Genomic DNA, 14,890 nt, shown 5'->3' with positions numbered 1-14,890 from the left:
TCTCTGAGTTCTGGACTCAAAAGTTGATCCTAAACTGCTTTGGTTCCAGGTTGCGGTCTGTACAAACAGCAGCAGTCCCCACACTCACCTTTTCCCAGACGATAACTCAACACTGGCTGTGGACATCTACAAAGGGGTAAACGAGTCCGGATTTCTGATCTCTGCTCCTGAATCAAGATTCTCAGCATAGTGTCTGGTCTTTTCAGTGGGTTCACTTCGGAGCTCAGCATATCTTCTGTGGAGTGTCTTTTTTTCAGAGGTCCAGATGCCAGACAAGCCTTTTGGATTACGTGGAAGGGAATAGGAGATCAGCTGACAAGATGATTTAATTGTATCAGCAATTCCCAAACTTATGTTGATAGCATATTGTTTTCTATGTGTTAATTGGGGAGACTAAAGAAGTATCCCTGGTAAAGTGGTCTTTTTTGTGTGTGTGGCTGAAGACTATTTATTTATTTAGATTGTGCTGTGTGGCATGTGGGATCTCAGTTCCCGGACCAGGGGTGAAATTTCTGCCCCTTGCATGGGATCACAGAGTCTTAACTACTGGACTGCCAGGGAAGTTCCAGTAAAGTGGTCTTTACTGGGGCCTCTCTGTCCCTTTTATGCTGATTACATTGTGAACCTCCAGTGGTACACAATACATAGTATTTAACATTTCTGAAATTTATTGGAGGTTTCTCTCCATTCCTATTACCATCTTCCAGAATAGTGTGTTTAGGAATATAATTTGGGAAGTGTGTTATAGTCATTTTTCTTTTTGATACGTAACATATGAGTTGAGGATAAAAGCTTTAGGAGCCTAGAGAAGAGAAGGGACTAGGCTGAGGAGGAATGGGGGCCTATCCAACAGAATTTAGGTTGAAAGCCTCTAATACGAGGTCAGGACCCGAGTCTAGCTTCTGGGACAGTGCCAGCACAGCGCTTGGTAGAGGTGGGTGCATAGCCAGGAATGGGGAGAAGTGACACCAAGGATATGTTTGGGGTGTTGTCTCAGGTGATCTCTCTCCCTTGCCTCTCCAGGGTGTTGTGCTGGGGTGTTACTTCGGGCCTGCCGCTCTCTACATCTGGGCTGTGGGGATCCTGGCTGCGGGGCAGAGCTCCACCATGACAGGAACCTATTCCGGCCAGTTTGTCATGGAGGTACGCGCTGCTGTGACTGGGATAGACGAGAGGAAGGGGATGTTGCCCTTTTGTCCCTTCTTAATTCTGTGCCTCTAAGGTCTTCCCAAACCTCCTCAGACCTTTTTCTGTTTCCTCTTTCAGACACTCATCCTCCTTCTGTGTTTTCTTCCAGGGATTCCTGAACCTAAAGTGGTCACGCTTTGCCCGAGTGATTCTTACCCGTTCTATTGCCATCATCCCCACTCTGCTTGTGGCCGTCTTCCAAGATGTGGAGCATCTAACAGGAATGAATGACTTCCTGAATGTTCTTCAGAGTTTACAGGTGAGGAGGGAGCTGGGGAAACTCACATCCCATTGAGTCAGGAGGCATTCTGTATTGCTCTTAGGTACCAAGCCTAGTGTGGGTGTGGGGAAAATTCAGAGGAAGAAAGAGGCACAGTCTTGGTCTATGGTGAATGCATATGAAATCTCTGGAATCTAAAAGGTTTTTAGAAGTGGCTTGTTTTTTTCTAAGCCTGTTGAATGGGAATTATAAGCTGTAATTACATATAGAACACAAAATTATTCATTAACCAAAGCGAACATTAAATAATGTAAATGAGACTGTTGGGTATTATGGAGATTAAGAAGACAAGGCAGATAGAAATTTTGTAGACACTATGAGCATAACTGACGCTAGGTTCATGCTACAAATTTCCACATAACCCTCCAGCATGTTGCGATGACAAGAATCATTTCTCACAGAGTAGGTGAGGCAGGGTCTGTGGTTCCCTTTTGCTAACTGTGCTGCTCTCTAGGGTATTACAGGAACCCCCGTAGCCCTGTCTGATCTTATTTTTTTCTTTTGCAGCTTCCCTTTGCTCTCATACCCATCCTCACTTTTACGAGCTTGCGGCCTGTGATGAGCGAATTTGCCAATGGATTGTGAGTGTACTTCTGTTAGTTCCCCAAGATGTGTGGGGGAAGGGTATCTTCATCAAACTGACCAGTCAGAAATTAAGTCATAGGGGGACTATGTGCTTTAAGACATGATTCTAGAGCTGCCCTCTCAATCTCTGACTTAGAAAATAGAGACTGTTGGGGACTTCCTGGTGGTCCAGTGGTTGAGACTCTGCCTTCCAGCGCAGGAGGTGCGATTTCCATCCCAGGTCAGGGAACTAAAGTCCTACATGCCACAGGGTGTGGCCAAAAATTAAAAATAAATAAACACAACATTGTGAATCAGCTATACTTCAGTGTAAAAAATATCAAAGAAAATGGAGACCATGAATTTAACAATGGAGGGCAAGCACATTTTTTGTTTCTGGTGGGAAATTTTTTAACTTTTAGGGCTTTAACTCTTCAACTTCAGCCACTGAAGGTTAAAGTATCTTAAATCCATGTTAAATGATCTTAATGAGGGAGGCATAAGCTAATACCTTTTATATACATCTCTAAAGTACCTGGGGTATTTAAATGACTTGTTGCGTCTCTAGAGACTCATGACTTTTTCACTTGTAAGGCTTGTTGCATTTTTAGGGGCTTAAATAACAGGGATTATTTGATAGTGTTTTTTTTTTCTCTTCTTCCTCTTTCTCCCTATCATTGTGTAACTTTGGCTCATTTAACCTAATCTGGGACATAAGCACTTTTTGGTTTGTTTTTAAATGCCACTTACTCCTGTCCTGTGACCCCAAAAGACACAGTGTTTTTTTCTGTTTGTGGACAGGTTGGATTGTTCTACCAATAACTGTGCTGATTCTTTTGACAGAGGCTGGAGGATTGCAGGCGGTATCTTGGTCCTTATCATCTGTTCCATCAACATGTACTTTGTCGTGGTTTATGTGCAGGATCTAGGGCACGTGGTATTGTACGTGGTGGCTGCAGTGGTCAGCGTAGCTTATCTGAGCTTTGTCTTTTACTTGGTAAGTCCAGCTGGGAGGAGGCAGGGGTGGTGAGGTGCATCTAACACTCAGAAGAGAAAGGACCCAAAAGAGCATATGGTTACCTGTCTTCAGGTTACTGACACGATTTGTATGAAATTGTTAAACCAGCTGTGACTAAAGAATATTTTTAATCATAAATTTTCCCTCTGTTCTTAAGAGCCATCATTTTTCAAAATCTGTCACTCTGTCTGGTTTCCATTCCTAATAATTCCTAACAAGAGAGTGTAGTATGTTTGAAGAACTCAAAGATCAGCCGTGTAGAAAGTAGAGTGGTATGAGATGGGGTTGGAGAATGGAGCTGTGTCTTGTGATTTCAGATCTTTGCGGGGAGCACATGTGGGTTCACAGCCCTGCCCAGCTCTACTGCTTAATAGCTGTCCAGTGACGACTCAAGTAAATAGTGATAATCTCTCGTTGAATTATTCTAGAATTACTAAAGAATGGTGGTTATAAAACAAGCTATATCGAAAAGGAATGCAAAATAAATAATAATGAAAAGAAAAGGAATGCAGAATTATAAACACCTAGATAATAAAAAAATGGTCAAGAGTCTAGAGTAAGTTATGTAAAATGGTAATAGTAGTTGCCTTTGGATGGTGGGATTATGGATATATTCTTTTCTCTATTTTCACCTTCTTCTGTAACATTACTTATATCAGTGAAAAGCAGCTATGCCAACAACACATCTCCCTCATTATTCTAGACAGGTTTCTCTAAAAATCACAGGGGCTGAGGACTGGGGACAGCTGAATTTATACCATGTCTGCTACAGAGAATGGGAAGACTGGATGATAGAAACCCCCTGCTCATCTGACAATACTTACCTAGCCCCCGTGTCAGGGTCTGCCAGATACTTGACTGGGAACATCATTTTAATGAATATCGAGAAATTATGTCTTAGATAGATATAGCTCTGCTTTTTTCCTCAGTAAACCATGGGCACACTAAGATTATACTGACCCTACAATACAAGGACTTACTCCCAGGAAACCCAAGTAACTCAGTATGGCCTTGACAGAAATTGTTTTAACAATTCGCTGTAGGGTGACTCTTGGTGGTGTAGTGGTTAGTATTTCTGGCTTTCACTTCAAACTCCCAGATTCAGTCCCTGGTAAGGGAACTGAGCTCTGCAACCGCCCCCCCCGCCCCCCCTCCCCCAAAAAAAAGAGTGCTGTAGAACTTAAGAGGATCCTTCCTTCATGCAGATCAGTTATGACAGTGCCGAGTCGTTCTTAGTCACCCTGAGGCTGTAGAAAATGTTGAAGACCCATTTTCAAGCCTGAGGACTGGTTCTAGGTGAATTCCTACTGTTTAGTTCAGGAGACTGTTGCAGTTGTATTAGCCAGTCAGTCATTGCCCTGCATTGTGAGGAGTGGAGTAGGACTGAAATGGGTAGTGGTCTTCAAGGAATTCTGCCACAAACACACCACAAACACAAAGCAGTAGGAACAGAGGGAGCTGAGGACTGCAGTTAGTACAGCAAAGAGGTTTGCATCTGAGCAGTGCAGTGTGGGCGGTGAGGGGGGTAAGTGGGCTCTCCAGAGGGGTCAGCGAATGATGACTATATTTTCTCTTTTAGGGTTGGCAATGTTTGATTGCACTGGGCATGTCCTTCCTGGACTGTGGGCACACGGTAAGCATCTCTAAAGTCCTGCTGACCGAAGAAGCCACCAGTGGCTATACTAAGTAAACACTGTTCACAGGTAGCCATCAGAGCCAGTGTGTTTCTATGGTTTACTGTGTGAACATAGCCAAAGGTATGTGCTGTTGCACAGACTGCATTTAGGACTCAGCCCTTTGTTGGGAAAGACATTGTTGCATATTTGTTTGAAAGATAGCATTATTTTTCCTCCTGAACTCCTAACCTGGTAACTGGATTTAGGATCTTTGACAGCTTGATACCTGCTCTCAAACAGCACTGAATTCTTTCACTGTCCCAGGGTCAGTTGTTTTATCTTTATGTGAGATAGTTCTCAATGCATGATTCTTAACAAGACTGACTATATGTTAAAAAAACATAATACAAATTACAGAATAGGTATGCAAGTTTTATTTATAAAAAGATAATGGATTGAAAAGTCTGAGAAATACTTTCCTTATGCATACCTTTTGAATTAACTATAAAAAATAAAATCTCAGTTAGGGTGGTTTGAGTCATATTAAAGATAAAATTATGAGATAGTCTACCTCCATCAGGTTCAGGATTCTTTTAACTTATTTTCACTTTAATTTCATTGAAAATTAAGAGGGGTAAGAAAGCATTAAAGAAGATGATAAATGGACAGATGGTAAAACTCACTTGTGGTCATGGTGACTAATACTAATCTCTTCCAAAAATCACTCTGATGATTTCCCTCAGAGATTGAGAGCTTACTGAAATGTTCTTGGGAGTCCCAATGTTAATAACTCTCATGTTAGTACAGAGCTCTCTCAATGGTATTTCTTCTTGAGCACTTAGAGTGGAGAAACCTTCCCCTTCCTCCAGGAGGGTAGTGATAGAAAAAGATGGTAGCATTTATGAACTGATGTTCTCAAGATACTTTGGGGTGAGGTGAAAAAACTTGAAAGAAGAGGAGCCATCTGTTTTATTCCTAAAAAACACCTTCTACCAGAATCATCATGTTTTTCTGAAGCATGCCCAAGACGACTTGCAAGGCAATCTCAGGAGCTCTGGATGTAAGCGTTGGAAAGCTCGCTCCCTCTCAGCGAGTCCTTTGGTGTCACTGGTTGCCAAGTTCTCTCTGCAGGGTTGCACTGGGCTACCTCTCTTCAGCCATTCCCTCAGAGGGAAAAACTTTGAGACCAGATGGTGGAGCTCTGGAGTCAGAGGAAATGGGTCCCTTCAGCATGGAGCTGCTGCTCTTCAGCCACTTCTGACATTTTTACATGTGGAGCCTGACACCATGTGATTATGTCAAACCAAGTCACATTGCCCGGTGGAGATAAACAATCAGGTCTTTTATAGCCACTGACTTGGTGAGAACAGTAATGGGAATGCAATTGAAGGACTGCATTTCTGGTGTCTTCCTTCTGGAGTGCCTATTGATTGATGTTCTCTGATCACCTGAGCCCCTAAAGGCATTGTTTCCAGTACTTTGTACACAGTCAAAAGCACAGACTGAATGGACTGTCTTTTACATGGCTTTAAGGGTAAACTTGTGTGTTCCACTGACCAAACCTTTACCTCAGCCCCTCCAGTGACATAGCACAGAATCATGAGAGACAAATTCCCCAACCGTTCCTCCCTCTCCCCTACCATCATTCCCTAAGCTGTTCACAAGGGCACTCTGGAGACATCGGGCACTGACCTCTTAAGCTCTCGTCTGGCCTCAGTAGGTGAGGGCCATGTTGACGAAATTCTTTGTAAAAGATGGTACACTAACATCATTTACCTTTGCTTGGAGTCTGGCTGGGTGCAGTCAGTCTCAGATTCACAAATATTTAGAAGCCCAGGTAAAAGCTGCTAGTTTTCTTTTCAAAGTTATATATATGTCTTGGAATGACGAAAATTTCTTCCCAGTTAAATGTCAGTTTATGTCACTATGTGTGTAGTATTTTACAGTGTTAACAACACTCCCATGCTGTATTCCACCTCATGCTTTCAGATAGAAAGTGTGCTTTCTCTTCAGCCACTACTTCGGGTACAGTACACGGTGTTTAGAGCTGACATCTTCCAGTGCCAGCATGTGCACTCTGTTTGTGTGAAATGTTTAAGGATATACAATTGTACTTTGTGTAAATTGGTCCTTGTTCTTTATAAACATGGCATGAAATAACCGCTGCTATAGCATACTGGGAATTATCAGCAATGGACAAGAACTGCAGTTTGGCTCCTGTGAGGTCCTGCTAGTGGTTTTAGGAGTGGTTACAATGAGCTTTTAGGGACCATTTAACAATATGTAAACTTGGTTTGTAATTAAAAAGTTTTTTTTTTCCTTTTTCCAATTTGGTTTCCTGGATATTTTTTTTTTTAAACCTTGAAAATACTCTATGAATGGGATCTCAACAACTTTGAAATACTGAAACATCAACTACCACCTGGATTGACATACTAGATTCACGCTGTTCATGATTTTTCTCTGTAGAAGGGATAGAGGAATACAGTTGACCTCCCTGGACATCTAGGTGTTAGGGGTGTTTCATGGAGGCATTAAATAAAAATTCGGCGTGTAATTTATAGTCAGCTCTTCATGTGTATACTCAGCCTTTCATGTCCAGTGTTCCTCCGAACGTGTGATTTCATGTTCTTAGATTCATCCTGCCTGGGATCATGTATTTCTGTCATATTTACCTTTGAAAAAAAATGTATATGAGGAGACTCTTGAGGTTCAAATTCAGTTTGTTCAAGGCTCAATATAGGTTTAGTTCCCAGAAGACTTGATGAATTATAGACACCAAGCACTAATTTCTATCACTGATTTAATTAGTTTTGCCATTGCTAAAGTTTACATCATTAAAATATTTAAAATTGAGAAAAAAACTGTCCTTCTGCCTTTTTCTGCTCTAAGCTGAACATTTTTCTGTCTGTAGTCTTGTTTCACCATTGAGGTAGGCGTTTATATTCTGTATATGCTGCCAATAAAAAGTGTGCATATTTGGAAGGTGAAAGGAAAATTGTTTAACTTAGAAATGAAAGCATATAAATACAAAGACCGGATAGAAATACAAAACTCAGACACAGTAAACTGCTAGGCTTGTCACCAAACACATGGCATGAAAAACTAAGTCAACCCTTAATTTGTTCCAAGAGTGTCACTAGAACTTCATTTTCCCTTTCTCTGTTGCAAGCCTTCCCTGTCTGTCTTACAGGAACTAAATCCTGTGAATAAACACCATAGACATCATCTGAGAATTTTCTTTTCCATGTTGTTCTTCTCATTTAACTCATCCTTCTTACCCTGGTTTTGTTTTGTTTTGTTTTAATCTTTTTTTCGCTCTACCATATGCCTTTGGGGATCTTAGCTCCTGCCCAGGGATTGAACCCATGGCAGGAATTGGACTCATGGCATAAAAGCTTAGAATTCTAACCACTAAGACACTAGGCAACTCTTTATTTGGGTGTAATTTCATAGCTAACATAGGATGCATCACAATTTGAAGATCCTGGTTTGAGACTTCCTTTAGCTCTGCCCTCTGCAGTGCTTTGTGTTCCTTCCTTGGACAGGACCAGTGAGTCCAGATGTGTCACCTTTTGACACCTTAGCTTTGGAACATTAAAAATAACACATTATTATGGTAGTTGGGGTCTAAGCACACTGTGTGTATGTGTGTGTGTGTGTGCGTGCAGGTTTAGTTGTGTCTGACTCTTTTCAACCCCGTAAACTGTATCCCGCCAGGCTCCTACGTCCATGAGATTTTACAGGCAAGAATATGCAAGTGGGTACTCCTACTCCAGGAGATCTTCCCAACCCAGGAATTGGACCTGCATCTCTTGGGCCTCCTGCATCGACAGGCAGATTCGTTACCTCTGAGCCACCTGGGAAGCCCTCAGCACGCACATGACCTCATGTAATTCTTACTGCAAAAGGATATATATATATATATAAGGCGACTGAAGGGCCAGAAACTAAAATAACACATCACTAATCGTAGGCATTTGGCATTTGTGCCTGACTAGCTTAGTTCCAGAACCCATGTTATTTTTACTAATCATCCGATACAATACGTAGTATACACTTAATAGTACACTTTAGACACCAAGCTTTGGTGTTTAGCAGCACCAAAACAGTACCATATCAAAGATACTCCTCTTAATACTCTGATGAGTGCTAGAATATGTTTTAGGTCAAAAGTTGCCAATTCATAGACTAATTTTGTTGCAGTTCAGTTCAGTTCAGTCGCTCAGTCCTGTCCGACTCTGCGACCCCATGAATCGCAGCATGCCTGGTCTGTGCTAAATTTTCAAAAGTACCTGAATACTTTTTCTGGTGGGTGTGGAAAATGGACAGGGCCAGCAGTAAGTAAGAACCGATAGTTTATTCATTTGCGTACCTCTCTTCCCTTGAAAGGTTTAGCCAGTTCCTCTGCTATTTAGCTCCATTTCTCAGTGTCCCTGAGCAATACAACAAACTTTTCCAATGAAGGAGTTTTCTCTACTAAGCCATGAAGTGATACAACCTGGAGGTCTTGGGGCTAAAAATGCAGCCCTTGCTTACTACATGCCCACCCCACCACCGTAGTTCACTTAAGAAAAGGCTGCAGTGGATTGTCAGTGAATCTGACAATTGCTCTTGGTTACTAAAACCTGAGTCATAAAACCCTGAAGTGAGTATAAAGGCTGAAACCTGAAGTGCTGTGCTGCTGCCCTAAGGCCAGTGTGACTCAGTAGTTCCTAGCCTTCTAGTTGAGAATAGTTTTATCATGGGCCCCATTTTGTCTCATCGTCACACAGTCATCATAAACCTCTGATGGGCATTTTTAATGTCTAAAAAAATTGCTGAAGACTAAAATGAGATAGGTTTCCCAGGTGGCACAGTGGTCAAGAATCGGTCTGCCGGTGCAGGAGAGTCAAGAGACGTGGTGCGATCCCTGGGTCATGAAAATTCCCTGGATTAGGAAACCGCAACCCCTTCCAGTATTATTGCCTGGAAAATTCCATGGACAGGAGAGCCTAGTGGGCTATACAGTCCATGGGATCACAGAGTCGGACACGACATCACACCCACCCACACACACACAAAATGAGATAGTTTATTAATGTCCTTGGCATTTTAAAGTGCAGCATTTATTCCTGTTTTACAAAGGAGTAGGATAAGGCTCAAGAAGGAAACATAATGTGCTCAAGGTCATAGGAAATGGCAGAGTTGGAGCTTGATCCCAGCCCCAGTGCCTTTTGCACTCTATTCTACTAGAAATACTTATGTGAATTTATAGTGTGCATCCTGAGCACTCACATGATCTCATTTGATTCTTACAACAGAAGGTTCAGTCTCTATACAGATGAGACAATTGAATGGCCCAAAAGAGGCTGTTGGTACCAAGGGGCAACAATGTTCCTAAAACCCCTGGTGATACCAGTAGGGCTAAAAGGAGGCTCAGTGATTGTCCCAGGGTGAATGCAAAGGAGAGGAAAAGAGTAAGCTACAACTTCACAAATGCTGATACACATCATCTGGATTAGGCCTCCCGGAGTGAGTCTGGCAATATATTTTTTTGCTTTGTTTTCATATTTATTTTTTGTCCACACTGGGTCTTGGTTGCCTCTCGCAGGATCTTTCATTGCCGTGTGCAAGCTTCTCTCTAGTTTCTGCTTGTGGGCTCCAGAGCCAGAGCTTGCTTAGTTGCCTCCAGGAATGTGCAATCATAGTTCCCTGACCAGGGGTCAAACCTTCTTCTGCCTGGCAAGTTGGATTCTTAACCACTGGACCACCAGGGAAGTTCCTGGCAATGTGTTTTAAAGGCAGCTAAAGTCATTCTTAGAAAGTCTGATAAACATCTGGGAGCCTTTTCTCTTAGCACATGCCGTTTTATGTTTCTTTCTTTTGTTTAATGAAAGGCTTTTTCTGCTCAGGTGCCAAAGGATAATTAGGGCCCAGACAATAGGGCTTAGAATTTAGACTATTTGAAATTTGATTTCTTTTCTTTTTTTTGGCCCGTTCTGTGCAGCTAATAGGATCTTAGTTCCCTGACCTGGGATTGAACCTGAACCCTCTGCAGGGAAAGCACAGAGTCCTAATCACTGGACCGCCAGGGAACTCCCTGAAATTTGAGTTCTAACACACTTAGTATTAAGGTATAAAAGCTCACAGTACATTTGCTCTTAATATCCTGATCAGAAACACCCATGCCAAAGTAGAGTATGTCACAAGAATAGTTAAAAGTGCAAATTTTGTATTTGGCATTTAACAAATCCTTAACTATTTCAGCTCCTGTCAGTTATTTTATATATGTCGTAAACCATTCATATATTTATAAGCCATTTATTTTCTGAAAGAGAATCAGTATAGCAGAACTGAAATAAGAGCTACTTTTATATGCTGATTATAGATACTTGAATGCCAATTTTAAATACTTATAAATCAGTCTAACTCTTTTCCATCTTTTTTGTCCTCAGTACCATCTGGGATTGACAGTTCAACCTGAACTCTACCTTCTGAACACCGTGGACGCTGACTCACTTGTGTCTAGATGACGGACAGCCTCAGGGACTATAGAAGACCCACTTTCTCTTAGTCCTTTTGTGCCAAGTGTCCTGTTAACATTTCTCTGTTAGTTCAGTCGTGAGTTTTGTTCAAACATTTTGAACAAAAGTTAAAAATTTCCTCATGGGAAGGGTGTCAAAGCTGACAGCTGTTAAGTGTAGGTCAGAGACCCACCACCTCACAACAGTCCTACAGCTGCCAGAGTTAAATGATTAGCCTATGGTGGCCACACACCCCTATGGGCTTGTGCCTGGACTTCTGGAATTAAATATATGTGTGTATGTTTATGTAAACCTGAACTTACTGGTTTGGGTAGAGTTTTATATAAAAATGATATTTTGTATTTTTTAAACAAATTTGTTCAGATAAACCATATTTATTTTGTCTAAATCACATGTAACAAAGGAAAAAGAGCACTGCTCTTTTTCAGAATGAACTGGTCAAATAGACCGATTTTTAAAGTGATACTTGACTGTGGCCAGTTAAACTTGACTTGGATTTAATCAACCAACCCTTGGTAACTGCTGGTACTAACACATCATTTCCAAAAGAAGACGTTTCTTTTCTTTGGCAGTCTTGTTTCATCCTGGTTGTCGGTGTGCTCTGTGGTTATTATTTTTCTCTGTTGTTGTTTTTCTTGAGTTTTTTTTCAGAGATATGATGGTATTTTCCAAAGAGCTTACTACCTAGTAACAATATCCAGAAATCATACTTTAACCAATAATCAGTTTTCCATGCTACATTGGAACTCAGCCCATTCTAGCATTTTAGGTATAAAAAGAATTCTAACACTGAACTTTACAAAGCCCAACTTTACAAAGCCCAACTTTACAAAGCCCAACGAAGATAATGGAGGCATTAGTTTTCTTTCTAATGTGTGTATAGTCCCACCATGTCTTTGTCTTCCCCCTTTTCCCATTAATACTCCAGACACCATTTCTAGGCCAAAGTCTATATCCTGGAGTGGCTGATGTTTCTAATGCTGACTCTCCTAGGGAATGCTAAGCATTATAAGTTTATTTATACCAAGTAGTATGAGATTAGACCCACACTGGGACTTGGAAGATTGGTCCACATGTTATAAACTGCCTGCCCACGTATGGGTTATAGATATTTTGATTCTTCTTCCTAACCAGAATTTTTTTCCATAACATTTTTATAATAAAACATTAAATACTTAAAACTTTCTGCAGAAAGTTTCTGCATATTGATCTGATTGAAAAGTCAGAACATTTTGAACACCAGGCTCACACCCCTTCATGATAGTGCATTTGACTTACACTGAATGGTAGCTATCCATTTTTAATGGAATGCAGTCTGTGCCTTCTCATTTCCTTCCAGCCCCAAAGGCTTTGAGTTTGCAAACCCTGCAGCCTTTGTATGTTTGAGCATCATTTTCCTCTTTGAGCATAAACCTCGCTGCCTTACTCTAAAACTTGGCACATTTCAGTAAGACTTAAAAAAAATCCAGACATCGCCTTTGTCATTTATAATGATTTGATCCTGTAAGTGGCACGGATTTGTCATTTATAATGATTTGATCCTGTAAGTGGCACAGATTTTTTTCTAAGATGATTCTTTAAATTCCCTCATTTCTAATTTGTGACCCTTGAAACTTCTGATAAGAGCAATAGCCTTGCAACTCAGGTTAGAGACCTTCTGATCTTAAAAGTAAAACAGTTAACATCATTTATGAGCTTTTATTTGAAAAAGAGACTTTAAAAATGGGTTTCAGTGTTTTGGTTTGTTTATACAGAGACAGCAACTCTATATGAATCAGTTTGTTGAATTTTTTTCTCCCTCCCTGGGCAGTTCCATTTCTCAGTAGTTTGATTACCAGAGGATGTTTGGGAAAAGAAAAAAAAAAAGGCAGGAAGAATCCTGTTTTATAACTCATAAAAAGATAAGGTGGTTGGTTACATAGAGATTAAGTACTTGAGGGGTTTCTGTAGCTTTTCTCCATTCTTAAATTGTATCTTATTAGGAACAGACTAGAGTTTACAGCAAAAATTTATAAGTATACCTCTCAGTTCATACAACTCCTGTAATCAGAAAACTTTATAATAAAGCAAGCTGAATCATGCTAAAACCAGTGGAGGAGACTGATGTCTAACAGTAAGTCTTGGACAGACTTTTTTGCTAAGTTAATATTTAATCATTCCTTATGATTTACAGTCTGGATTTCATGATACATGCTTATATAGAAAATAATATAATCAGTCTCCCCCCTTTTTTGACCCCACTGTGTGGAATGTGGGATTCTCCATCAGGGATTGAACTCATGCCCCCCCGCCCCTGCAGTGGAAGTGCAGAGTCTTACCTACTGGACCACAAGGGGAGGTCCCAATATAGTCAGTCTTAAGATTAACCTAGATTCATATACTCACTCGGTTTCTGAGGTTTAACACTATGGAGTCAATTTGTAAAAGGGTACTCTGATAGTCTATATCCAGGATATCAGAAAAACGCAATTAAATAGCTGTTACTCAACAGCTGCTGCTATATAACTGTGTGATGGCCTAATAAAAAAGTAGTCAGAGCATACCCAATAGTCAGGGAGGCATCAGAGATTATAGCAGCTGATAAAAATAGCCTTCTCAATTTTAAACATTATGATACTAAGCACCGAGCCTTTGCCCCAGAAGTATTGTGCAAATTCAGGTTTGTATCTGTTTATAGGGTCTTCCCTCCATGACCTCCGCTGTTTGTCCAAGTTAATGTGGGCAAATGGGCTTCCTGCGTACTTTTCTCCATCAATGATTTTACATTTTAATTTAAGCATAATTTTTGAGCTCTTATGTATAGCTACTTTTAATATTTTTCATTGCTTTTTTTCAAGCAATAAGTACATTAGTACTTTCAGAGTAAGATTATCACAAAATTCTGGAATCTTTTTGGTTTTGAGAAGAGCCCGTTTCTGAGTTAATACTTCAGTTCATCTATTTTTAATGCTGAGCATGTTTTGGGAGAGGGGGATCTTTCTGGTAGCCTGATGAGAAGTATCTTCATTGTGTAATCAACATGAAGGATGACATTTCTATGCCAGAGGTCTTAAAATTTCCTGATTTCATGGAAGATATTATAGCCAACTGCTGGAATGTTTACTGTAGTGAAGTAGAGTAGTTGGATTCTTTCCTTGCCTGTTTCTAAAGTGTTGACTGGAACATGTCTGTCTGTTGGTGGCACTTGAAGAGCCTCATAGTAGGTGCAGATGGCAACTTTAAAAATAATTACCCTGAGCCAGTAGAGAAGAGTGCATATAATACACAGAACAAAGAGTTAATGTCTAGAATGCAGATACATTTTCAATATTGTTGCATCTTTCCCTTCTCCAAATACTAGATGACCTTCCAGTCAGAGTATTTCTCCACTACAGAAAACATAAAGAAGAGGAAATCATTACCACAGATCATATTACATGCATTTTAATGCACTTTTTGTTTTTCACCTTGCATTCTTGATTTTATCTCAGTGGGTACTTTTTTTTCCTTTGGTTTTCTTTCCCAGAAGTGCCTGGCAGGCTATACAGTCCATGGGGTTGCAATGAGTCAAACACAACTGAGTGACTAAGCACATTTCTTTCCCAGGCCTGGAGTCAGAATAAATCTGAGGCATAGCAGTTATGACTTCAACAAGATGGAATTAGTTTTTAGAACCCCAGGCTTACAGAGGAGCTTGAGGCCTCAGGTATACTTCACA

The 14,890-nt window shown here is 40.6% G+C and overlaps 1 protein-coding gene across 4 annotated transcripts in view; it reads left to right on the top strand.

Annotated features, from left to right (window-relative positions):
* The window catches only part of SLC11A2 (solute carrier family 11 member 2), a 32,227-nt gene extending 20,452 nt beyond the window's left edge, over window positions 1-11,775 (top strand). For 3 of the 4 annotated variants that reach the window (XM_070370780.1, XM_014482532.2, XM_005908681.3), the window contains exons 11-17: window positions 50-136; window positions 1,024-1,143; window positions 1,298-1,447; window positions 1,976-2,049; window positions 2,876-3,029; window positions 4,630-4,683; window positions 11,104-11,775. In XM_070370780.1, coding sequence (XP_070226881.1) covers window positions 50-136; window positions 1,024-1,143; window positions 1,298-1,447; window positions 1,976-2,049; window positions 2,876-3,029; window positions 4,630-4,683; window positions 11,104-11,181 — 717 coding nt within the window. In that variant the 3' untranslated portion in view covers window positions 11,182-11,775. Of the gene's footprint in view, window positions 1-49; window positions 137-1,023; window positions 1,144-1,297; window positions 1,448-1,975; window positions 2,050-2,875; window positions 3,030-3,890; window positions 3,892-4,629; window positions 11,083-11,103 lie in introns of those variants that run through there. The other variant, XM_070370781.1, reaches the window with a different exon arrangement.
* The last annotated feature ends 3,115 nt before the right edge of the window (window positions 11,776-14,890 follow it).

This window comes from Bos mutus, chromosome 5 (assembly GCF_027580195.1).
Source record: "Bos mutus isolate GX-2022 chromosome 5, NWIPB_WYAK_1.1, whole genome shotgun sequence".
Lineage (NCBI taxonomy): Eukaryota > Metazoa > Chordata > Mammalia > Artiodactyla > Bovidae > Bos > Bos mutus.
This window is presented reverse-complemented; position numbering and strand designations above follow the sequence as displayed.